The 27,753-nt window shown below is 35.9% G+C and overlaps 1 protein-coding gene across 1 annotated transcript; it reads left to right on the forward strand.

Moving 5' to 3' along the window:
- Nucleotides 1–26,261, forward strand: LOC123524755 (internalin I-like). The gene is made up of 12 exons (XM_053538505.1): nt 1–104; nt 4,457–4,635; nt 6,381–6,536; nt 9,959–10,148; nt 13,064–13,132; nt 14,625–14,756; nt 15,863–15,985; nt 17,172–17,305; nt 18,246–18,311; nt 22,336–22,426; nt 22,774–22,842; nt 23,519–26,261. Exons 2-12 carry the CDS (start codon nt 4,481–4,483, stop codon nt 23,561–23,563), a joined length of 1,230 nt encoding a protein of 409 aa, XP_053394480.1. The 5' UTR covers nt 1–104; nt 4,457–4,480; the 3' UTR covers nt 23,564–26,261.
- The last annotated feature ends 1,492 nt before the right edge of the window (nt 26,262–27,753 follow it).

The following is a 27,753-nucleotide window of genomic DNA, read 5'->3' on the forward strand; positions in this document are numbered from 1 at the left end:
AATAAAATGAACACACTTAGTTTGTAGTTACTTCCCTTGTGTAAACAGCAACATTAGGAAATATTTTTCGTAACAACTTAAATTATTTAGGACACGTAGCCTTTGTAAGTTTTGTATAAAATTTCTTTTTAGTTGTTTGAATCAAGAAATACAAACTTGAATGTTCCAACAAAATTATTCACCAACCAATAGAATAACTGACATTTTTAAAGAGCTACCAAACAATATCATAGATAGCTAGACCTATTTCATAGAACAAATCCTTACCTCATTTTAACCTTTAGCCCGCTAAATTTCTAAAATGAACTGGTCCATCATTCAATTTGGGCAGTACCATTTATTATTCGAAGGGGTGTTCACTGAAAATTTACTATCTGAATAGCGAACAGTGCAAACCATGATCAGACTGCACAGATGTGCAGGCTGATTTTGGTCTGCACTGGCCGCAAAGGCAGTATCGCTTGCCTCCAGCAGGGTAAAGGTTAAAGAATTATGTTAAAACTGATATAAAATGAAGAGAAAAATAGGGGTCATGTATCTTCTAAGATAGTCCAAATAATTTGATGTCAGAAGTGATTCCAATATTTTCGTGATAGGGCAGAATCCCTCTCTACATTAAAACCAGTAAAGACCTTTTCTGTGGTGAAAATAGATTTAGGTAAAAACACAATCAGGCAATATACATAAATGATGAAATCATAAAACAAAGTAAAACTGAATCATTTTATGATTTAAACATAACAGTAAAACACATTAATAAAGCGTAAACACTAAATGTTTCATTTTGGCTACCTCGCTGTATTTACATGACTGCCATATACACTCAGTACAATGACAGTGCGGTTGGTCGTTATGTGAGGTCTATATGTTCTAGGCGTTCCTTCAGATGGTCAGTAAGTTAACACAATAAACTTGTCTCTGACTTCCTTCTCCTTCTTTTCATAAGTGAAGCTGCCATATATATGCTGTCTACTTTGGACAGGTAGCTAGGGTCCTGGGTGCCTTTTCATTTTCTCAATGTTATAGATGGTGGAGTGAACTTGAAAATAGACACATGTCTAGTCAACATTTTCCTGTTCGAACAGTAGGGTCAGACTAGCAAAGGTAGCACACATGTAACACAGGAGAAGAATGTAATACAGTTTCTCGTACTGCTTCATCATTGTCAGTAATCCAGCTGCTGAGGGACCTGATTTCTCACCCAACTTTTTGTCTCGTCTGGTGGCAACTGCGTCTTCTAGGTCTTGACAGATTGGAGCGTACAGTTTCCTGATACATTGTACTTTGAAATGCATTTTTGTGGCTTAGCCAGCGGGTGTTTCACTGTTAGATAACTTAGATTGCTGTCAGAAGTGCCCAAGTCCTATATTGCATTCAAACTCCCTGATTTCACTGTGCTGTAGTAGTAGTACTTCCACAGACCAGTGTCAGTAATTCATCAATGTTGTCTATCTCTTTGACACTTCAAAAGGCCTTGGATACAGCTAGCTGCAGACGATGATTCATGCAATGCACAGGAATGACAGTATTATTGTTATTGTCTTTTTTCAGAAGGGCTACATATATTCATTTTTCTTGCCTGTCATCACTGACAGCCCATCACTGGCAAATAAAGTCATATTCTCTAGACTCAATTCTGAAGAGTTCAGGTACTCACGGAAGGAGCCATAGATAGTTTGTGCAGTGCCATTTAAGGTAGCAGGATGTCTTGTAGGAACGCAAGTTTGGAGACTCCACTGTCTATGTACTTCCCTACAACAGCAAGATGTTTTCCTGCGCTTACATTGTATACGCGTCGACCATTATTCCATACCCTTCACTGTCTTCTACTTTTTTCACAACATTAATCCTAAACAATTCTGTACAAACTAGCTTATCTAAAACTACAGAACCTGACTCTACAGGTATGGATCTGTACATGTAGACACTCAGTTTCTACAGGACGTTAAAGTAATATCCTGTTCTGAATTTGACAATATCATGCATAAATCTTTCAGTCCCAAGAAATGTAGAAATGCTATTTGTCAAAAATATCAATTACATCACACAAGTAGGGGCTCACAGTCTAGTGGTCAGGGATTTCTAGACTCTGGCTTACAGGACCTCTAGCCTCTGACAGGTGAATATAGCTGAAAAATTCAACTGCAGAGATGTTTATGTACAGTTTTTGATCTCTGAGCTGAAAAGAACCCTGTATTGACAGGGTTTTTCTAGCTAATTTGGGAACATAGCCTATACCCATACATGTCATACGTCCCGGATAGGCTATACCCCCAAAATTGGGAATTTTGACGCGTAAATGTTCCAAATTGGGAAATATGTAGTCCCATAGGATATAGTAAGGATGTGTTTAAGTACTTTCTCATACACTTGTTTCACATTGTACAACCTCTTTAACATACTTCCCACAGGAGCTCGAGGTCGGGAAAGCAGATTTTTCTGCCTTATCCGGCCTTTATGTATTGACAGAGCTTACGGCCTTTACGAATATGATCCAAATTTTCCAATATCTCCACTTTTAAAAATTACTCACAAACTCGGGTATACTAAAAAAACAAAAGGAGTGACATCCGCCATATTGTAATGGAAGTATCACAGGAGCTCGAGGTCGGGAACGCAGATTTTTCTGCCTTATCCGGCCTTTATGTATTGACAGAGCTTACGGCCTTTACGAATATGATCCAAATTTTCCAATATCTCCACTTTTAAAAATTACTCACAAACTCGGGTATACTAAAAAAAAGTTTTTCAATATACCCGAGTTTGTGAGTAATTTTTAAAAGTGGAGATATTGGAAAATTTGGATCATATTCGTAAAGGCCGTAAGCTCTGTCAATACATAAAGGCCGGATAAGGCAGAAAAATCTGCGTTCCCGACCTCGAGCTCCTGTGATACTTCCATTACAATATGGCGGATGTCACTCCTTTTGTTTTTTTAGTATACCCGAGTTTGTGAGTAATTTTTAAAAGTGGAGATATTGGAAAATTTGGATCATATTCGTAAAGGCCGTAAGCTCTGTCAATACATAAAGGCCGGATAAGGCAGAAAAATCTGCATTCCCGACCTCGAGCTCCTGTGCTTGAATCAAGCCAGAAATATGTCACAAGTTATAATTTCATGATTTGAATTCAAATACTATGCAGACTAACATTTTACTGTAATAATTATTATGTTTTCATTTCCTTTTTCTTTTGATCTGACATAGAATAAACCATGCAACATATTTTGAAGATGTGTTCTTCATAGAAAGTTGGCTAGCAATGTAACCGCTCACATGTCTGCAATACTTGGCCCAGTATCTAACATAGTTGTAACATTGATCGATATACACACTGCATTAAATCATTATTGTTGATGACTTTAACATTTTTACAGTATATGTTTTTATAAACTTTGTTAAAAATGATAATTTTATATCTAATTTCATATTCAGAGTCAAATGAAATTCATGAATAATAAAAATTTTGATCTTCTGTTCTCTAAATTGGTGGTACATGTTCAGTTTTCTCATTAGAGCTGGATGTATGCTGGTTAAGTTAACAAATGTTGCTATGCTAAAACTTAGATGGTAAGAAAAAAAAGGCCTATTAAAGTATTAAGCAAAGTTAACCCTTGTAACCCTGCTAACTGTCTATAATGAACTTGTCCATCTTTCAGTTTAGACTGTACCATTAACTGTAAAAGGGGTGCATACAAAAAAGATACTCACTGAATGGTGAACAGTGCAGGTCATGATCAGACAGGCTGATCATGATCTGCAGTGGTCGCAAAGACAGAATCAGTCGTGTTCGGGATGATAAGAGTTAAGGTAGCCAGAACTATACTTAGTGCATAGTCTGTTTCTTTTTTCATGCATATGGGATATATAATTGTAAACACTGCTACCTCACCTCAGTGATACTAAAATGTTTGTTATAAGTTACATATCGCAAAATTTTCACATGCACCTAGATCAGAGAATTATTAGGAGTCTGAAATACTCGTAAATAAACCAGACACTATAAATATCTATAATTTATTGTCTTGCAACTTAAGAGCGTAACAGATATTGAAGAGGATAGCATTTTTTTAATGATGAAAAATCCCAAGTGCCTAAGGTGGGATTTGAACCCGGATCGAGGCACGGGTGGAAGGCCAGTGCTTTAACTAACTGAGCCAAAGAGTCGACTCCCTGACACAGTTGTCAGAGATTGGTTTTAAACCTGAGGCTATAATATTATTATTATGTAAGCGACCGTAACAATTGTCTTTATATTACTCCAAAACTATATACGACAGACATGTTTTCACTAAAAAATTATGGCAATATCATTTTTGATTCTGTCAAATTTTATAATATTTCTGATCACTAAGTTGAGGTTAACTAGTTACAGACTGTTAACAAGGCATCAGTTAATTACGTATAAAGTTAAAAAATGTGCATAATTCAGCATTATTTATTTTTTTACATTACAGCTTTTTATTAAACACATACAAAGAATGTTGAAGCAGGACTTTATTGAAAGACGAACACATGTCTGCCATGTTATACCACCGCAGTGGAAACTTGATCCACAGGGGCAGTACTACGAACTGGATCTAAAAATGTGCCAGCTTAAAGAAATGCAGTATGACTTCCAGTGGGGAAAAGAAGGGTAAATGAAGAAATGTGGATTTATTTTAATATATATCTTTAAGTATGGTATAATTCCCAAAAAAGATAGCTACTTTAATCCATTGCATTAGTTTATATCCCATGACTGTTTTTTTTTATTATTATTTTGTTCAGCCAGTTTGGGTCTTTTTTATATATTGTTATTTTGTCAATACGGCTTAAAAAAAATGTTTGTTTCCGGTATCCCAACCTACCCTAAATGTTTGGCCCGACCCTAAATGTTTTTATGGTCTTGGAGAATATTTTTTTCAACTTTTTAAAAAGTTGCAAAGCTGCACTTTCTATGCTTTAAACATGGTCAGCGATGTTAGAAATCAACTTACTGATGATCTAAAGGCATAACCCCTATTTTTGTATTCAGTTTTTGACACAAAAATAATTTCCGAAAAGTCTCACTTAATAAAAAAAAAATTCAAAAAAAAAAAAATTTCCAACCTAGGTACCTACCCTAATTTTTTTTTAGCATGTTACCGGAAACAAAGAATTTTTTTAGGCCTATCTTAAAAACTTTAAAATTTTATTTTGAAATTTAGCATATTTTACAAAACTTAAAATTTAAAACTTGAAACTTTAGAATGAAGGAATATGGTATTAAACAAGAACACCACCATCAGTCTATATCTAAGAAGAGAATTTAATTTTGTCTGATATTTAAACATTGCACAAGTGAAAGGTCAATACTTCCCCTCTGTTTCATTATAAAATATACTGTGAGTGGCTTGATTAATAAAAAGAGGAATTTTATGTGTATTTTTCTGACCTTAGATTTGGGATGACCACTAAAAATGAACAAGCCCGCAGGGGAGCACACGGATCTCTTGGTTGTGAGTTCGATTTTCAGGCTGGGTGTATGTTCTCTGTGACGATTTGATAGAAGACACTGCATGTGTCTGACATCATTTAAAGTCCTCCATCTCTGAATTACATGTATGTTGGGAAGTTGGCAGTTTCTTGTGGAAAACAGGTTTGTACTGGTATAGAATCCAGGAACACTGGTGCGGTTAACAGCCTGCTGTTACATAAGTGCTTAGATATAATGCATTTGAAAAGCAGTGTTAAATCCCAAACAAAACAAAAGAAAACGAACAAAATTACACCAATGCACCATTCAGTGTCTTGAAATTCAGTAAATTTACAGGGTATCGTTCAGAGAAAGTGTGACAAAATTCAAAAATGTATTTTTGCTACCTTTAAAGATTGACAAACGTAAAATGTTGTATTAGAAGATAAATGTCTGGGTAATAAATAATTCTGTTTCAGTATATAGATCTAATGAAATTGTCTAATCGGTCAAATTTTCATACATGAAATCCAGAATTTTTAACAAAATAACCAGATAAGGTTTACCAGGTGGTGAGTTGTTAAAGTTTTCATAACCACCGTTGCCTTGTCTCATTTGTGCTATAAAAATTTAATAAAAAGTTAAAGGAAGTTTTTCCATAAACTGCTGTAAAATCAATAAACTTTCTCGGAATGAAATTTTTTGGTTTACACAGAACATCTTTTTTGTTGGGACATGAATTATTTCAAAGATGAAAAGTTAACTTGAATTTAAAGACATTTGAAGCCTTAATCGGAATTTAATTTGTTTGTTGTGAATATTTTCCTCGAATTACACAATCAGGAAATATATCAAGTTCCTTAGGGATATTTATTTATAATCTTGTATTGATCTGACAGTAAAATTATTAAAATGATAATATTTGTTTACAATCATCAATTTAGAGGTCCACTACCAAGGATGGCATCAATTATTGAAGTACCGTCTAGGATAGTGCGACTGGACCTGTCCTTAAACGAGTTAGCAGTACTGGAACACTCGGGTCTCAAACCATACAGGAACCTTAGGGAGCTGAATGCATCACTCAACAAAATAAGCAAGTATGAATCAAATTTGTAAGGAAAAAAATACAGACCACCGGTGCCATCTCTATATACACTGCATGGCATTGTATGTAGAGTTTGTGGTCTGTGTTTCGTATTTAGGTGATGTCTGATCAGAATTAAATGTGACATGAACACAAAGGCATGTTGATAGTCAAGATCTGATAGTTTATGTATCTACACAGATCAGTAGAAAACATGCACTGTAGACTAATGGTAAATGATTTAGACATTGACTGTTCAATAATTGTGGTAATTAAACTTTATTAAAGTATCTGCAGATTGTAAAAAATTGAAATTGCAAAGTTCTTTAATGTAGTCTGATTCTGATTATCCCCCGCCGATGAAATTGGGAGGGCCCGGGTATTGAAATGGCGTTGTCCGCCCTGACATCCGTGCGTCCGTCAGTAGCCATTCCTCAGTAACTAGCTGGTAGAATTTCAAGAAACTTGAAATAAACATGAACCAACATTCTGCGATGATGCCTGTCAAGTTTTTTTTGATTGGTCAATTTCCCTTAGAGTTATTGCCCTTGATTTAATGAAAAATGTCCGTCCGCAGCCATTTCTCAGTAACTGTCAGATAGAATTTCATGAAACTTGAAATAAACATGCATCAGCATACTGCGATGATGCCTATCAATTTTTTTTTTTGATTGGTTAATTTCCCTTAGAGTTATTGCCCTTGATTTAATGAAAAATCCACGTCTGCAGCCATTTCTCAGTAATAAGCTGATAGAATTTCATGAAACTTGAAATGAATATGAACCAACATACTTTGATGATGCCTGTCATTTTTTTTTCAATTGGTCAATTTTCCTTAGAGTTATTGCCCGTTAATTGTTTAAAAATCTACAGATTTGTACATAACAAACCAACCAATTGGTAGAATTTCATTAAACTTCTTTCATTCTTTTCCATGAAAATATATTTCAGACATGTGAAGTTTTGTACCCACACCTGGTCACCACCTTGCCTTGGTCACCCCGCGCCCCCCCCCCCCCCCCCCCCCCCCCCCCCCCCCCCCCCCCCCCCTCAAAAAAAAAAAATTCATTCCTTTTTATTATTATTTCTTTTCAAACCTTCCATGAATATTTATCAGCATGCAAAGTTGTACCGTTCCCCCACCTCAGTCTTGCCCACCACCCCGATCATGCATCCCCATCTCCCATCCATTTTTTTTTTCATCATTTTTAATTTTCCATCAATATTTATAATCAACATGTGAGATTTTGTACCCTCACCTGGTTCCCCCCGCTGCCCTTCCCCCTCCCCACCCCGCAAAAAAAAAAACATTCATTTTCTGTTAAAATGATCTTGACTAATGAAATTATTTGCTTCTTAGTAACATCCTTAACTTTTTGCCGGATATATTTTTTGCCATTCCTCACCACACCCTAAATTCGGCGGGGGATACCAGTTCATCGAATTATTTGCTTGTTCTTCTTGGCATTCACCATGTAGAAATGGTGAACTTGTATAAATATTTGTAATACAAAATAGAAAGGTATTTGATAATATTATACACTTATTGAATGGATTGCTGGTCAGTAGTCAAATTTGTTTACCCAGTGACCAAAGGTTAATAGTTTTGATTTTCACCTGGGAAGCCATTCATCTTTGTTGTACATTAGACTGGTCTATAGCACAAAGTTATTTATTACATCATACTCCTTTCTATTCCCAGTTAAGTTACAATGGAACCGGAAATGTCAATGTTTTTCCATACACTGATGCCTGAATATCTGGTGCGTGACGTTATTTAATATGTGTTCCTGCATTAATTATTTTATTTAGTTCAATATTGTCAGTCTTATTCAGGCTATTGAACAAACATTACATTTATACGTGTACATATGTATGTAATAAAAAGGTTATTATCTTTGCATCGGAAAATATGCACTCATTCTTTAGCGGAAGAATATTGCACTCCTTTCCCTGCAGAACTTGTGCATATTTCCTGATACAAAGCTAATAACCTATAACTATAGACCAGCAATTTGTATAAAGAGTCGTGTAATAATACAACTATTTGAATATTAGACCCTGCTATTAAACAGAGCTTCAACAAAGACTTTTTGATCAAAATGCTTTGATACTTTTATAGCTTGAAACCATAAATCAAACCATTTAAAGGGATACCCTGTAATTTTTTTCAAAATATAGATCCATGATCTATCTATGCTAAACTACTCAGACAAAGGAAACAGAAAGAGGCTAATCTTTCGATCTTGCTATGTTAGTCAATTATGTGACTGAAGTCATGACAAATTGTCTGATCAATAATCTGAACATTGAACTATTTATCTTACGTTGTCCATCGTGAAACTGAATTACATTAAAAGAGGAAGACAAAACATGACATTTCATTGAAATTTTCTTGTGATTTCCTGACCTGGCATAAACAGGTCAGGTTAGCAAAATAATGAAAGTTGCGCACCCATGCCATCAAAGTAAGAAATAATAGATCTATTTTAAATAAGCTATCAGTAAAATATAAAAAGTATTTTTCATCCACTGTTCTGCCAGTGTATCCTAAGACTTAACTGCCAGGGTCTTTCAAGTAGTTGGTAGAACAATAGCGTCTGCAGACTAATGGCAGAAAATTGAAAATCCATATCTGTTTATTGGTAGGATGTGCAAGTGAAAAGAATTCCTTAATATAAATCCTGCAAGGGTTTAAAGAAATGATGTAGAAAATTAAACCTAAGAGCTCGGAAACATTGATGTTGATAGGGGGATTGGTTTATCTGCTGAAGGGAAACTATTTTTGATTAATGGAAATTTAGAGTACGTTCTTTGTTTTGTCTGACACATATCTTTGTCTGACAAAAGTGCCTTAATATTCTGACACACAGCTTACTGTAGTTTAACCCTTACCCTGCTAAATTTCTATAATGAACTTGTCCATCTTTCAATTTGGACAGTGCCGGCCATTAACTGTTAAAAGGGGTGCTTACCAAAAAAGTACTGACTGAATGACAAACAGTGCAGGTCATGATCAGACTGCACGGATGTGCAGGGTAATCATGATCTACACTGGTCGCAAAGGCAGAATCAGTCATGTCCAACATGATAAGGGTTAATGGATATAAGTCTTTGTCTCATTTGAAATTCACGGAATAGAATGCCAGGGTCAGTTCTCAGCATAAGTCTGTGACTAGAGGTATGTCAGTCACTGTTAAGCCCAGCATACTTCAGTTATCCGCTAACCCAAAATGAATGGTGTTGTTACCGTACTTGTTACATTTTACACAGTCTTTGTGTTTATTTTGAGTTTTGAGACACAGAACTTGTAAACATTCTTTGTATTTATTTTGGGTTTTGAGACACAGAACTGAATACTTGTAAAAATTCATTCATTCTTGCTTCACAGTCTGCTGTATATATTTTTGCAATTTTTTTTCGTTATATTTTCAGTTTCACTGGAATTGAGGTATTGAAGAATCTGTACACACTAAATTTGTCACACAATTTCATCAGCAAGATTGAGAATCTGGTGGCCAGTGCATCACTTGTAGAGTTGAACCTTAGTATGAATGAACTGACTGATGTGTCTTATATGCCAAGCCTGATCAACTTGGAAGTGTTAAATATCAGCAATAATAAAGTAAGTTTTGCTGAGGAATTACTTACATAACTGTTATTTTGATGATAGTGGGAATATGATATAATACTGCTCAAAATATATAACCAGAGTTTACACTGCTAAATTTCTAAAATGGACTGGTCCATCATTCAATTTGGGCAGAACCATCTATTATTCAAAGGGGTGTTCACTGAAAATTTACTGACTGAATAATAAACAGTGCAGACTAAGATTCAAATCAGCCTGCGTGATGGAATGTCAAAAATCTCTCATCATTAATATAACTTAAAATACTTTTGTAGGCCACACTTTGAGGTCAAGTACCAAAAAAAGCTTAACTTCATTTTTGCACCTTATTTTCTTAGCTGCTGAAAACCAGCATCAGTTCACAGTTAACCTCATCGAGACAACATGCTGAGGACCACATTTGGCATTCAAAGGTCAATTAGCTTAAATTCATGTCAGCTCCGTATTTTCTAAATTGCTGTGACAGTGTGCGACATTAACTTTTTAACACCGTAGCCAATGGGGCTACGGACATCCATTTTTTTGTAGCCCAACAGAATTTTTCTTAGCCCCACTAATTTTTCGCTCAAGAATGAACAAGACTTTCATTCTAGTAATATTTTATTTTAAAATTAATTTCTTTCAATATACTGCTGTAGGTTGGTGAATATTGATATATTTCAGGAATTTGTATGAGTTTTTCAGAATTGATTTAGAAATCTGAAATAGTGTTCACAAAATTGTGCAGAAAGTCAAAGACACAGAGTCATGAAACGAGATCTAAACAGCTTTGTAGACAAGAAATAGCTTGGCAGTAGACTGACCAGGGGTCTCGCTAGGCCCATTATCTTTTGGGAAAAGTCAATTCTCCCTCAAACTGATTTAGGGAGAAGTGGGGAGACTTTAGGGAGAAGTTGGAAGACTCCATTAATTTTTATATTTCTGCCTCGACGCTGTGGATTGATTCAATGACCATTCATTTTCTTAGTTACATCATTTTACCATATACAGTGATTATCGTTTCAATACAAAATTCTGAAAAAAAAAAGTTTTCTGTTCAAGACGGTGCTGAATCTAACACGCCGATTTTTTTGTTGCTATATCGTGTAATATATGAATGCAGGATGAAAAGGGGTTTATTATTAATACAGAGTCACCACTTGTGTGAACAGTTTCTCATCCGAATAAAACTGAAGTAAACTGTGTCGAACTTAGAAATACATACCAGTATTCAAATCAGTTCATCCATCAAAGTCAGTTTTACGAAGTTAATACTTTACATGTCGTTCTTTTACCATGGATACCAAATATTTGTGTCTATAATTCCAATTAATCGCATATGTAATTGACAATTTCTTTAGAAAACGACTAGCATGTGTTGACTATTAAATGTTAAGTGTCAAAGACGTAACCGCGGTGCTGATTGGCCTATCTGGTGAAACCGATAATTTGATTTGCTTTCACACTTCTCGCGAAAATCTCACAAGTACCTGAAGTAGGCGGAGCATAAATTATGCTATCGGCATGTGTGTATGTGCGTTCAACACACATTATGACATGGTGCAAATTGTCAAAAGATTAGCTAGTGCGCATCAAAGAAAAAATTCGCGCAAATTGAATTCGTTGTGAGGTTAGATTTGAGCGAAGTTTGAAGCTTCAAAGCAACTATTTTGCTCCCACGTTTGCAATGATCTTTTTGGTAAATTTATTCCTCAGAATTTTTCATAGACCGACGGGCCACAGTCTGCCGATTTTCTGTCGCCCGAGCCGATTTTTCATAGCCATTGGCGATCGGGCTACCGTTAATGTCGCACACTGCTGTGAAGATTTTCTTTGAACTGGTATCACTTGTTCACCTCATCAGGACAATGTGCAGAGAGTATGACCCAGTTCATTATGTTCAAGGTCAAGTTGAAGATCAGGTAGCTTAAATTTGTGTGTGCACAACCAAGGTCACTGGTACAAGGTCAAGATTGTACTTGAAGGTCAAAGGTCATAATCTTGACATTTTACTTTCCCTGCATCAAAGCAACATCTGGGGGATCTTAATCACCTTTAGTGATAACTCTAGTTTCTCCTTGTTACATGTTATCTTAAAAGAAATTTGTCAAAAATAACAAGTTGAAGTTGGAGGACGAGTATTGTATGAGAAATCTGATCTTTCTTTATTTAAACTATGGCCAATATAATAGTGTACAAAATGTACCTCCTTCTGAAGAGTATTCAATTCCAACAATAAACCTAAATTTTTCAGGGGACATTATAGGCTCAAGCCCCACTGGAACCCAATTTTTCCAGTGGGGTCAAAAACTAGGTCACCAGGTCAATTCAAAGGAAAAGCTTGTTACCACTCTAGAGGCCACATTTATGACTGTATCTTCATGAAACTTAGTCAGAATGTTAATCTTGATCATCTTTAGGTCAGATTTGAATCTGGTTCATGCGGGGTCAAAAACTAGGTCACCGGGTCAGATCAAAGGAAAAGCTAGTTAACACTTTAGCGGCCATATTTATGACCATATCTTAATGAAACTTGGTCAGAATGTTAATCTTGATGATCTTTAGGTAATAGATCAGGTGAGCGATACAGGGCCTTCATGGCCCTCTTGTTTCTAGTAAGTTTCTACTTTTTTCAAGACTTATTATTGATTTATTGTACAAAAGTGAAAAATTTTCATTTGATGAGTGATTTCTTTTTAGTCAGTAAGTTTTTTTTTGGTCAGTAATTAGAAAGAGTAAATTTTGTTTGTTGGGTAACAAAATATGTTCTTAGGATTTTGTCTACAGATGCAATATTGGTAGACTAAAATATTTTCTTTATGTTATAGAGGATCTCACTAAGTATTGTTCAGAGCTTAAACAAAGGAGCATTTCAGTATTATAACAATACATGTCCAGAATTTAATAGCAACTGTGTTTTTGTTTTCCAGCTGAGATCTCTTGATGGTGTACAGTCCCTTGCCAGGTTACGCGAGCTGCATGCTCACAGAAATAATGTTGTAAGTACATTTTGTGATAAGGATTTTGAAGATGTAAACATGTTTACGCAAAATCTATAACTTTTAACAACACTTAAAAATTACAAATTTTCTGTTGAATACCTCAGTCATTCAGGTAATTTTACCATCCTCAAGATTGTAACAACTCCAAATATTATTGAAAAGAATGCAAACTGTTTTGTTGGAAAGGAATAAAGACATATCTCTCTTGAGGAATGCTTTATCATTTACATTAATTGACTGGTATTATTTCTCTGGTTACAATTCCCTTTGGGTCAGGCAATAACATTTTGTGATAGAACATTTAGCCATGAGAAAATGATGGCAGCACAATGTACTGTTTATCTGGTGGAAAACTAAATAAATTTACGGACTGACACAGAAATGTCCATCTAGGAGCATGACTGGAATAATTTTGTTCAAGATTTCAGGATGAGATCTACTTTTTTGTAATTGTGAAGATTATGCCCAAATGCTCAGTAATCCCATTGAGGTAATTGACATGTTTTGTTATTGAGTTTCTGGAGGTGTTCTGCAAATTGGATGGGAAAATCCTAACAGGATTTTCTGTTCTCAAATTTGAAGCTATCATTAACAATCTAATATTGATCTATGTTTCAGATGTATTCATTTGGTATTTCCAAACTGTTATATTTTTATGCCCCCCTTCGAAGAAGGATGGGTATATTGTTTTGCAGATGTCAGTCGGTCTGCCTGTTGGTCAGTATATGTAGACCAATCCATTTCCGGATGATAACTCAAGAACGTTTGGGCCTAGGATCATGAAAGTTGATAGGGAGGTTAATCATGACCAGCAGATGACTCCTATTGATTTTGAGATCAGTAGGACAAAGGTCAAGGTCACAGTGACCCTGAATTATAGGAATACGGTCAGTTATTCAATCGAAAATGTGCTTCCGTGGTTTAGTCGGAAAAAGTCCATAATATTAAATAGATCCTAATTTTCCCATTTTTTTTGTGCAAATTTGTGTAGAATGAGTGTTTTAAACACATTCTTTCACTGCTAGATTACATTCTGCATGGAACAACAGTTTTCATGTTTATACACCCCACATGGCAAGTTTTGCAGATCGAAACCGGAAGTAAGTATTTATTGTGCGGACAAGAGCAAATATGTGCCATTTTTTAGGTAGCAGACCACAACTGACTGGCATTTCACTAGGAACTATTCAACCCCCTATTTTCTTTTCATTTTTTCTATTGGTCAGTTTGAAGATTGTATTCAGAAACAGTCAAGTTTTGAGACAGTGCTACAATATCTTCCTTATAACAGTGACTCTAAATTGTTGAACCAACAAGTTAATAAACTATTATACATTCAAATGTATATGTATTGTAATTTCAGTTAATAGATCTAATACCTGCATGTAGAATTGTAAGGAATGTTATACTGGGTAGTCACAATTTTCGGATATCCAGATGTGTTCCTTCAAAAAATATAGTCAATTTTGTTTTAACAATGTACTTTCAGGAAGATATAGTGCCTTTGACAAGTTGTTTCCATCTTCAAGTTCTGAATGTCGCAGACAATCATATCACTGCCCTACACAACACTGTTGATATACTTGCCCAGTTGAGGAGACTAGAAGTGCTGAGTCTTTATGTAAGTTTGATTGATACAGCATACGTATGTAACATGCATCCACCCTTCAAAACATGATTATATCAATATACTTGCCCAGTTGAGGAGACTAGAAGTGCTGAGTCTTTATGTAAGTTTAATTGATACAGCCTACGTATGTTATATGCATCCACCCTTCAAAACATGATTATATCAATATGCTTGCCTAGTTGATGAGGCTAGAAGTGCTGAGTCTTTATGTAAGTTTAATTGATACAGCCTACGTATGTAACATGCATCCACCCTTCAAAACATGATTATATCAATATGCTTGCCTAGTTGATGAGGCTAGAAGTCATTATGTAAGTATGATTGCTACAGCAGACGTATGTAACATGTAGGCACCCTGCACAGTATGATTATTTCTGTATACTTCCACAGAAGAACAGGCTAGAAGTACTATGTGTAAGTTTTTTGGACATATGATTTGTTACAGCATACATTATCGTGTAACATGTAATATGTCTACTTACTAGCACATGGGATGAGGCTATATAGAAAGCCTTCATATAACACTTTGTGTTAGTATAACTGTTACATCTTACTTACGTAACATGTAGCCATGCTACACAACATGATTATAAGTCTATGTACTTGCATACACATTTGAGGAGGCTAGAAGTACCTTCTAGTAGAAGTCTTCATATACATTTTGTTACACCATTATGTAATATGCATACACTTGGAAGGGGCCAGATGTTCCGAGCTTTTTAAAAGTGTGCTATTAATCTGTCCATCTACTGAATTATTAAAGTTAAAGCTATGTTAAACACTTCAAAAAGAATCTGCAGGTCGCAGTGGATTTAGCAAATAACTTAGAACTTTTTTCTTCCTTCCTTTCTGGTTTCGAGATAATAGATTCATTCTTTTACACACATTCTTTTAAAAAAACAGCTTTGTGCTGATAGTTACTACGAATAGCTTGTTTTTATTGACAAAAAGATAGAAGTTTGTTTGGGCATATGTGGTCAAATGGTTAAGAACACTGGCTTCGAATTTCTTGCCCCCCCCCCCCCCCCCCCCCCCCTGCTCCACCATTGTAGCTTTGAATCAAGCAAAAACAAAAAAAGAGATTTTTATTATTTTAGGGTAATCCAGTGGACAAAGATCCTACATACCGTACTGAGATTATCAGATCTACAAATGTAATGACGTTAGACAATATCTCCGTTAGACCTCTGCCGAAACCTGCAGATATGGATAGAGTGCAGGTTAGTGATGTTTTAGCTCTGATCCTACTGGTTTTGTTGCATTATTACACTGCCTGTATTTCTTGGTTTCTAGATTCCATTCACACATTATTATAATAAAAAATATTGCTTCTTGAGAAAGCAGTTTGGCAGACTGTTGCTTATCTGTGTATCTATATTCTTACACTGCGAAGTCATTAACCTTTAGCCTGCTAAATTTCTAAAATGGACTGGCTCATCATACAATTTGGGCAGTGCCACTTATTATTCAAAGGGAAGTTCACTGAAAATTTACTGACTGAATAGTGAACAGTACAGACCATGATCAGACTGCACAGATGTGCAGGCTGATCTTGGTCTGCACTGGTCGCAAAGGCAGAATCACTTGCCGCCAGCAGGCTAAAGGTTAATATTTGTGAGAGACTATTTTTCTTGGATCTCTTGTTATACATTATGTATGTCCAAACATACAATATATAATTTAAAATGGAAATCCGCAACTTCATCTCTCTGTGAAATAGCCATTTCTGCCAAAACCACGCAATTTCATGCCATCAAATTTAAATGATTTTATAACTTCATTATGCAGAATGGTGATCAGTTTGCAACAGATCACCAAAATTGAACTTAAAATGATATTTTAGTGCATGTGATTTTGAGACGGGACATTGAGATAAAGGAGTTCGAGATAACGAGTTTCAGCTGTACTCAGTATTCACATAATGAGCTGCGCCATGAGAAAACCAACAATAAGTGCGTTTGCGACCAGCATGGATCCAGACCAGCCTGCATATCTGCGCAGTCTGGTCAGGATCCATGCTTTTCGCTGACGGTTACTCTGATTGCAGTAGGCTTTGAAAGCGAACTGCATGGATCCTGACAAGACTGCCAGGGGGCACAGGCTGGTCTGGATCCATGCTGGTCGCAAACACATTATGTTGATTTTCTCATGATGGGGCTCAAATTAATTGTTTTGAATATCACAACACACTGTTATCCAAGAGCATGGTATTACGCTCAGTAATAGAGGAACACACTAATGAATCTTTGCCTCATTGTCTGACATCTTTCCACTGAACCACTGAGTATCTGACTGTTGACTGTCATAACTGATTCAGTTTTTGATATTACTAGTTAACTCATAGGTTACTTCCATTTTACAGATATGTGATTTAGAGTAGTATTTATGAGGCAATTGTCTTTGCAGTTTGATGAAAATTATAAGCACGTTCAGAATATTCACACTTTAAAGGAGGCAGCCAGACAGGCATTCGAGGAGAGAATGAGAGATGCTAAAACCCAAATGGCTGATCAGATTGGATTCCTCCAGAGGAGAATTGTGTAAGTTCTGTTCATAAAGGAACTGTCAGAACAATTGCTCTCTCATATACAGTAAAACCTGCTTTAGAGGTCACCTCTATTAAGCAGCCAACCTGTCTCAAGCAGCCAGCGTATCATTTCCCAAAATGGTCATTCATTCTATAAATTACCTGCATTATGCAGCCAATTTTTCCCACTCCCCTGGCTGGCTGCTTAAGACAGGTTTTACTATATTAATTTCAGCTATTTGCTGTACTTTGTATAATTTCTATATTATTATTATTTGGAGATAAAGTTGAAAAGCAATTTACATTATTTTCATTTAATTACGCTGCTTACTGTTCTCAAGTCTTTTGAAATTGCACATTGCTCTGTTCAGGAATATGGTTGAAAGTAAACATTGTATATATTACCAAGTCCAAACACAGGTGAAAATCTGTGAGATGATCTTGTTATAACTTGAGAATTAAGAAATAGTACATCCCAAACAGTGATTTTGACATTGATTAGAATTATTGTTTAGATGCAAAGGAATGGTATCTTGAGAGCTAACTGTTCATGTGATATGATATTACATATCTGAATGATAAACTTAGAGTGATCTCCAAGAGAAAGTCACTGTCAGAGATAAATTATTCCAATTCTAACCTGATATCAAGGTATATTATCTAAATCCTTGATGACAGTAACCATATATTTTCTTGTTTTATATTGTATTTATAAATTTTGTTTTCATCTTGCTGCTATGACTTCTATTGCTATGAGATAATTGTGATGTACCAACAGTGATTTTGTTACAGAATAATGTCACAGATTTGACCTTCTTTGTGTAGTGAGTAAATATGTTAGAAGACATCCTTAATGTAAATAATCACAAGATATTGAAACATTTGGTTGAAATCTAAATCATGAATCGTTATATTAAAATCTCAAATTCTCTAGAATGTGCTTTCATTTTCAGGATGTTACAGAAGGAATATCAAGAATATGAGTCAACATTAAGGAATGACTTGGACTCCTGTTTAAGGTATAGTCTGTCTTTTATATGTAAGATTCTCTGGAAAGTTAAAATTTGCTGACATGAACAACTTATTGACCCTTGTCTTGCTTGACACGATTGATTCTGCCTTTGTTCGCCATTCAGTCAGTATCTTTTTGGTATGCACCCCTTTTAACAGTTAATAGTACTGCCCACACTGAAAGATGGACAAGTTCATTATTATAATAGAAATTTAGCAGGGTAAGGGTTAATCCAAGTTCTTACTGGATACTCAGTTTGCTGCTTTATTTCTTATTGATATAAAATTTTGTACAAATTATACCTAAAAAATAACCACCTGATTAACTTTTTCAAATGTAACATATTTTATTATGATTATGTCCCTCACTTCTGTGGGTTTGAGTCCTGCCTGCTATCATGTGAAGAAGCTACCCTGCTAGCTTGCAGGATGTTGTACCAAGGTGCCTGGCTGTGCCGGAAATAATGCCCGGTAAGGCACCTGGGGTCTTTCTTCAACATTTAAACCTGGAAGGTCAGCATGCATCTGGGGTCTTTCTTCAACATTTAAAGCTGGAACTTCAGCATGCACCTGGGGTCTTTCTTCAACATTTAAAGCTGGAACTTCAGCATGCACCTGGGGTCTTTCCTCAACATTTAAAGCTGGAAGGTCAGTATGCACCTGGGGTCTTCCTTCAATATTTAAAGCTGGAAAATCAGCATGCACCTGGGGTATTCCTTTAACATTTAAAGCTGGGAAGTCAGCATGCACCTGGGGTCTTCCTTCAACATTTAAAGCTGGAAAATCAGCATGCATCTGAGGTCTTCCTTCAACATTTAAAGCTGGAAAGTCAGTATGCACCTGGGGTCGTCCTTCCAATATTTAAAGCTGGATAATCAGCATGCACCTGGGGTCTTTCTTTAACATTTAAAGCTGGAACTTCAGCATGCATGCACCTGGGGTCTTCCTTCAACATTTAAAGCTGGAAAGCCAGCATGCACCTGGGGTCTTCCTTCAACATTAAAGCTGGAAAATCAGCATGCACCTGGGGTCTTCCTTCAACATTTAAAGCTGGAAAGTCGGCAGGCACCTGGGGTCTTTCTTCAACATTTAAAGCTGGAAAATCAGCATGCACCATGGGTTTTCCTTCAACATATAAAGCTGGAAATAAGCATGCACATGGGGTCTTCCTTCAACATTTAAAGCTGAAAAGTCAGCATGCACCTGTGGTCTTCCTTCAACATTTAAAGCTGGAAAGTCAGCATGCCATGCACCTGGGGTCTTCCTTCAACATTTAAAGCTGAAAAGTCAGCATGCACCTGGGGTCTGTCTGGGGTTATATCTTTTCCACACTTTTTAGCTCACCTGTCACAAAGTGACAAGGTGAGCTTTTGTGATTGCGCAGCGTGCGTCGTCCGGCGTTCATGCGTCCGTCCTTGCGTCCGTCCTTGCGTCCGTAAACCTTTGCTTGTGACCACCCTAGAGGTCACATTTTGTATGAGATCTTTATGAAAGTTGGTCAGAATGTTCATCTTGATGATATCTAGGTCAAGTTTGAAACTGGGTCATGTGCGATCCAAAACTAGGTCAGTAGGTCTAAAAATAGAAAAACTTTGTGACCTCTCTAGAGACCATACTATACAATGGATCTTCATGAAAATTGGTCAGAATGTTCACCTTGATAATATCTAGGTCAAGTTCAAAACTGGGTCACGTGCCTTCAAAAACTAGGTCAGTAGGTCAATAATAAAAAAACCCTTGTGACCTCTCTGGAGGCCATATTTTTCATGGGATCTGTATGAAAGTTGGTCTGAATGTCTATCTTGATAATATCTAGGTCAAGTTCGAAACTGGGTCAACTGTGGACAAAAACTAGGTCAGTAGATCTAAAAATAGAAAAACCTTTTGACCTCTCTAGAGGCCATATTTTTCAATGGATCTTCATGAAAATTGGTCTGAATGTTCACCTTGATGATATCTACGTAAAATTTGAAACTGAGTCACGTGCGATCAAAAACTAGGTCAGTAGGTATAAAAATAGAAAAACCTTATGACCTCTCTAGAGGCCATATTTTTCATGAGATCTTCATGAAAATTGGGTAGAATATTCACCTTGATGATATCTAGATCAAGTTCAGAACTGGGTCACGTGCCTTCAAAAACTAGGTCATTAGGTCAAATAATAGAAAAACCTTGTGACCTCTCTAGAGGCCATATTTTTCAATGGATCTTCATGAAAATTGGTCAGAATTTTTATCTTGATGATATGTAGGTCAAGTTCAAAACTGGGTCACATGAGCTCTAAAACTAGGTCACTATGTCAAATAATAGAAAAAACGACGTCGTACTGAGTTTAAAACTGGGTCATGTGGGGACAGGTGAGCGATTCAAGACCATCATGGTCCACTTGTTTCATATCTGATGCAACTGTATAGAATCTGTTCAAGTTCACTAGTTTTAGCAAAGTTGTGACCCTTTTTAGCTCACCTGTCACATAGTGACAAGGTGAGCTTTTGTGATCACCCTTCGTCCGTCTGTCCGTCGTTCGTCGTCTGTCCACAATTTCTTGTGAACACAATAGAGACCACATTTTGCAGTTGATTTAAATCAATCTTGCAGATAACTTGTATAAGCATAATATCTCAGTTCCTTTCGAAAACTAGCCAGATCTGATCACATCATGGGTTCCAGAGTTATGGCCCCTTAAAGGGCCAAAATTTGCTATTTTTGGCTTGTGAACACGAAAGAGATCACATCTTGCAATCAATTTTAATCAAACTTGCACACAACTTGTATTGGCATAATATCTCGATTCGTTTCGAAAACTGGCAAGAATCCATCATGGGTTCCAGAGTAATGGCCCCTGAAAGGGCCATAATTTGCTATTTTTAGCTTGTGAACACGATAGAGACCACATTTTGCAATCAGTTTTAATCAAACTTGCACACAACTTGTATTGGCGTAATATCTCGGTTCCTTTCGGAATCTGGCCAGATCCCATCATGGGTTCCAGAGTTATGGTCCCTTACAGGGCCAAAATTTGCTACTTTTGGCTTGTGAACATGATAGAGACCACATTTTGTAATCAATTTTAATCAAACTTGCACCCAACTTGTATTGGCATAATACCTCAGTTCCTTTTGAAAACTGGCCAGGATCTATCATGGGTGCCAGAGTTATGGCCCCTTAAAGGGCCAAAATTTGCTATTTTGGCTTTGGCAGCCATATAGAGACTTCATTTATGGTTTGATTTGATACAAACTTGCAAAATATCTTTAACAAAATAGATTTTGGATTCCATGATGAATCTGTCAGATCTAATCATGGGTTCCGGAATTACGGCCCCTGACTGACCCCTGAAAGAGACAAAATTTGTTAATTGATAGAAGTGACATTTTACATTTGATTTTAACCACACTTACACACACCTTAAGTCACTATAAGATCTCAGTTCCTTTTGAAAACTGGCTGGATTCCTTCATGGATTCTAGAGTTATTGTCCCTGAAAAGGGCAAAATATTCTATTCTGACCCTTTCAGCCATATAGAGGTTTCAGTTATGCATTGATTTGAAACAAACTTGCACATAATTAATGTTTATCTTGATGATCTCTAGGCCAAGTTCGAAACTGGGTCATGTGGGGTCAAAAACTAGGTCACCAGGTCAAATCAAAGGAAAAGCTTGTTAACACCATAGAGGCCACATTTATGATCATATCTTCATGAAACTTGGTCAGAATGTTTATCTTGATGATTCCTAGGCTAAGTTTGAAACTGGGTCATGTGGGGTCAAAAAGTAGGTCGCCACGCAAATCAAAAGAAAAGCTTGTTAACACTGTAGAGGCCACATTTATGACCCTATCTTCATGAAACTTGGTCAGAATGTTTATCTTGATGATTCCTAGGCCAAGTTTAACAGGTGAGCGATAAAGGGTTATCATGACCCTCTTGTATATTTTTTCACTCTTTAACCATGAATTCAGATATGCATCAACATGATCAATGTATAAAGACTCTTTTATTTATTTTAAAGTTATTTTTAAATTGCATTTAGGTACCTAGACAATCTTTCACATACTGAGATTGGATCATTTGATAGGCATGCAATGAGAGACAGTATGGGTACACCACAACCCAAGCCATGGGTAAGAGCCTCCGTGATATTTCATATTGCAATAGTACAATTAAGAAATAATTTATAGCAAAACCATGTGCTATGTGACATTTGTTTTTAAATCTTTTTAAGTAAAATATTTATAAATCCTCTGTAAAGTTACCATATTTAATGTTTATTGGATCATTGTTTGTTGCATCAACAATTCCTCTATACAATTGTAGGTATGTGACTTGAATATTCTGTTCAAAATAAAAAAGAGACATTTATGTAGTAGTTTTATGTTTTTCTTAATTTTGCTGATGTTTCATAATTCATATCAAATATTTAAATTGCGTTTATTATCATACACTGATACAACCTTGTATATGTTTTCAGCACAGACATCAAAGATCTCGTGCAGACAGGGATAGATCTGACTACTCAAATGTGAAACAAACAGAACAGGTACAGTACTACAGTTTCCATCCTTATATCCTCAAGCTAAAACATAATTTACATCTTGCATATTGAGTGTCAATGCTCATTGTTAAATAACGAAAAGTGCTTACTTAAGTAGTGTTAAATAATTCATTCAGTACATTTTTCCTAACATACTGTACATTGTATGTCTTTCAAGGATAGTGGTAATCTAGAATAGCAGGTAAGATGTCAGCAGCTTCACTAGTAGGTGACCCTCTGCCTCGGAATTGTGTAGAGGTGACAAGCACACCTTGTCAAATTGTACCTGTATGGGATTTCTCAGGAGTCAGACTGAGGTGTGATATACAAGCACATAAACTTCTTGATTTCTCTACAATATAGCTAAACTTAAGTAGCACAAACTTAATGTGTCATCTATTTTGAAAACTGTTCATTGCAATAATTTCTGGTTGTTTGCTGTTCCGTAATTTTAACCTTTGTAAATTTCATGACATATAGATTGTATTAAGCAGATCAAGTCAAAATATGTTTAAAATATGCACTAGTAAACACATTATAGCTAAACAGCAATCTCTGAAGGACGCGTTTTTGCCGGAAGTTCATATTATCATATATGTCTAGGTGGAACTTTTATCCATTTGTTTATGACATATTCTTTACTTTGATTAAAATAAGCACTTAACTGTTTTCTTTTATGTAGGTTTTGAAGTATGCAAGCATGGAGCTGAAAAAAGGAAATTCTTGATAAAGTGACAATATTCCATTAAAGAACCAGACAAGTGCGGAAAATTGTGTTCAATTTCACATTCTATTGCTGGGAGACATATCAAATTGCATTAAAGGCAACAATATTATGTCTTTTATTCATTTCTTGACATGTTATTTGTACATTTTTTATTTCCAGTAATGTCATCATTATGTAATGGTAAAGCCCGCCCGCTTAGCTCAGTAGGTAGAGCGTTGGTCTACGGATCGCGGGGTCGTGAGTTCGATCCTCGGGCGTGGTGTATGTTTTCTGTGACTATTTGATAAACGACATTGTGTCTGAAATCATTAGTGCTCCACCTCTGATTCATGTGGGGAAGTTGGCAGTCACTTGCGGAGAACAGGTTTGTACTGGTACAGAATCCAGGAACACTGGTTAGGTTAACTGCCCGCCGTTACATGACTGAAATACTGTTGAAAAATGGCATTAAACCCAAAACAAACAAACAAAAATGTAATGGTAAATCTTTTATTTTCTAAATTATTCATGTTTCTTGCTAGATACAAATGAAATTCTGGTAATATGACAGATAAAATGTAGATGATAATTATTATGCTTTAAGCGACAAGTTGCCATTATGTGATATTTGTCCAAGTTTAGATAGACTTTGTTTGTTATTGTTGCAAAAAGGGTGTTAAATCCAAAACAAAAGACATTGTTTACCAATAGTAGCAATTAACATGTAGGAAAAAAAGATTGCATGTCTCAGTTCAAGGCAGTAGCTATTCATTTAAACACTGAGTAGTCTTCTAGCTTATTTCACACATTAACCATTATCATGCTGGACACCATTGATTCTGCCTTTGTGACCAGTGTAGATCTTGATCAGACTGCACATCTGTGCAGTCTGATCAAGATCTGCATTGTTCACCATTTTAGCTCGACTTTTCGAAGAATAGGGGAGCTATCCTACTCGCCCCGGCGTCTGCGTTAGCGTTAGCGTGAGCGTCACACAAATGTTAAAGTTTGCGTACCACCCCAAATATTTTCAAAGTCCATTGAGATATTGCTTTCATATTTTGCATACTTGTTTACCATCATGACCCCAGTCTGTAAAAAGGAGGAGGCAACTCTATCAAGCATTTTGACTGAATTATGGCCCCTTTTCAACTTAGAATAAATGTTAAAGTTTGCGTACCACCCCAAATATTTTCAAAGTCCATTGAGATATTGCTTTCATATTTTGCATACTTGTTTACCATCATGACCCCAGTCTGTAAAAAGGAGGAGGCAACTCTATCGAGCATTTTGACTGAATTATGGCCCCTTTTCGACTTAGAATAAATGTTAAAGTTTGCGTACCACCCCAAACATTTTCAAAGTCCATTGAGATATTGCTTTCATATTTTGCACACTTGTTTACCATCATGACCCCAGTCTGTAAAAAGGAGGAGGCATCTCTATCAAGCATTTTGACTGAATTATGGCCCCTTTTCAACTTAGAATAAATGTTAAAGTTTGCGTACCACCACAAATATTTTCAAAGTCCATTGAGATATTGCTTTCATATTTTGCATACTTGTTTACCATCATGACCCCAGTCTGTAAAAAGGAGGAGGCAACTCTATCAAGCATTTTGACTGAATTATGGCCCCTTTTCGACTTAGAATAAGTGTTAAAGTTTGCGTACCACCCCAAATATTTGCAAAGTCCATTGAGATATTGCTTTCATATTTTGCATACTTGTTATCCATCATGACCCCAGTCTGTAAAAAGGAGGAGGCAAGTCTATCAAGCATTTTGTCTGAATTATGGCCCCTTTTCGAACTAGAATATGCTTATTGTAATGTTAAAGATTTACTCATTGCTTATATTATACTACCAAGCACTGAGAATAGTCGAGCGCACTGTCCACTGACAGCTCTTTTTTTTTTGGTATTACTAAGCACCCCTTTTAACAGTCAGTTGAAAGATGGACAAGTTCATTATAGAAATTAAGTAGGCTAAGGGTTAAAAATATGGCTGTAAGTAGTCATTAAGTGCCTTGTAACATCCATAAAAATGCTCCCCATACTTGGACTCAGTGTTGTTATATTTTCTGGTTCTTTAGAATCAGGGAATTCATTCAGTGTTCATGCATGATAAAATTCCTGTTAAGTCAGTGCTAGCGACATGAATGGTGTATTACATTTCATTACCTCTCGTGAACAGACTCAAACCAACAAAGTCTGCTATTATTTTGCTTAGCAGTGTTCTGTGCTTCCAAAGGGTCTACACATATGTTTAGCTATACGACCAGATGCAAAACATATGAACTAAAATAATATTGAATATGACTTTTTGATACTTTATAGATGTGTCCACACAAAGAGAACGGTTAAAAGGTGTTTTCTGGTCATTTGTAGAGCCTAGAGAAAGTCTTAATAGTTCAGTTATGCTGACCTTGAAAATAGTAGGTTTGTAACAATACTGACCAATGAAAGGACATGTTCTTAGTATAAATGTTCTAACCAAATACTTGCTAAATGTGTACAGTGGCAGTGAAAGAAGAATTTGTAAATGTAATTTAATTACGATTTCAGATATGTTTTGCATTCCATCCACTTATTGCCAAAGCCTGTGATAGTGTAAATGAATTATTTATTAGACATCGTTTTGTACTTTTATATTTGTCTTTGTATTATATCTTTTTACTGTTTGTTTATGAAAATTCTTTGAATAAACAACTGTTATTCTCTGTTGCAGTCTGTCATTTTGTCTTCTTATATATTGAAGGAACATATGGGTTTGAGACATGCTAAAACAGAGTAAAATTCTTTTTTTTAGCTGTCCTGTACACTTATTTTTCCAGCGTGACCTATATTCGGCCACCACTGTTAGCAATTCTTTTAACGATCTATAAAACTCAACCAGAATATTGTTTCAGTACAAGGGTCCGATAAAAATCAACAATAGTAAATATTGTTCAAATAACTTCAAGTTGAGAGACATGGCCCTAGAATTAGCCGAAATTGACATATTTCACACTGTTAATACATTAGAGGTAACATTACCATGAAACTTAGTAAAGCATAATATGCATATTGCCACAAGATTTCTGACGAGTTCCGTAATAGGTTAGAATACGATACATGAAAAGACTGCTAAATTTACAGCAGAGACATAACCGTTTTTATATGTCAAAATTTGGCATTATTTGATATTGAAAACTAGTATGCTACAGGTGAAAGAGTTTCAGCAAAACTAATGAAATTTACACATGGTATAGAGGGTGGAACCTATGCTCGCGGTATTCCGATGAATACGCTCTCTGCAGAAGCACAGATAAAGATATTTCATCATGCTATGTTCAACACCGACCAGTGGTGAAATGCCTTTACAACAAACGTAGCGATAGCCGCGGGTGCCGCTCACGTAACGTATACAGCAGCCGATACATTTTACGCAATCTATATCCGTCGCACAAATCACAGACAAATATGTCAAAACAACCCAACTAAAGTTAGTTTTTTTTAGAAATCATGCATTACAGTCAGATGTAAGATACATTTAAGAGCAAGATTTGACGAATGTGACGCCTGGCTACACTACGAGTGCCTGCCGAACCACGAAAAGATCGATGTTGATCTTAGTATTTTGACACAGTCAAAATTGCTCTTTCTGAGATGTAGGGAGGAGTAATTTTCATTAATACTTGAACATTCTGCTTTTATATAACATTATTATACGTTTTTAGGCTTTGTTCTAATAGTGAATCCATTTCTGTAAGGGAAATATACACATAGAAGCACATACTAAATTTTATCCTCATTTCTTTTGTTTTTTCGCATAATAAATGAGTAATGTTCTAAATATTATATTCGCATATGCTTGTTTGTTCATTTTTAGCCTGCTGAATTTTTTTTCGCCCATAGTTTAATAGATATAACATACCGCCAGCATAGGTTCCCTTCAGGGCGAATTTTCAGTTTCACGTATGCCGTGTCAATAGCTCACGAGACGACGCACATCAACAATATGTTTCGATAATAGGAGGATAACTTTATGTTTTTGTATAGGCAAATCGAAATAATTTTTTCTTGTTTCTTAGAAAGATAATATATGTACAAAATACGCGAGCATAGGTTCCACCACTCTATATTTAACAAAAAGATCCGATAAGTTTTATAATAAAGGACAAGATTGTCTGTACAATTTATTTGCTATGGTCAACATATCTATGGCAATAT

This window comes from Mercenaria mercenaria, chromosome 3, assembly GCF_021730395.1.
Source record: "Mercenaria mercenaria strain notata chromosome 3, MADL_Memer_1, whole genome shotgun sequence".
Lineage (NCBI taxonomy): Eukaryota > Metazoa > Mollusca > Bivalvia > Venerida > Veneridae > Mercenaria > Mercenaria mercenaria.

Coding starts and splice junctions, on each gene's coding strand:
- LOC123524755 (XM_053538505.1), top strand. CDS start 4,481: ATGTTGAAGCAGGACTTTATTGAAAGACGAACACATGTCTGCCATGTT. Junction 14,757..15,862: donor TAGAAGTGCTGAGTCTTTAT/GTAAGTTTGATT, acceptor TTATTATTTTAG/GGTAATCCAGTGGACAAAGA. Junction 15,986..17,171: donor CAGATATGGATAGAGTGCAG/GTTAGTGATGTT, acceptor TTGTCTTTGCAG/TTTGATGAAAATTATAAGCA.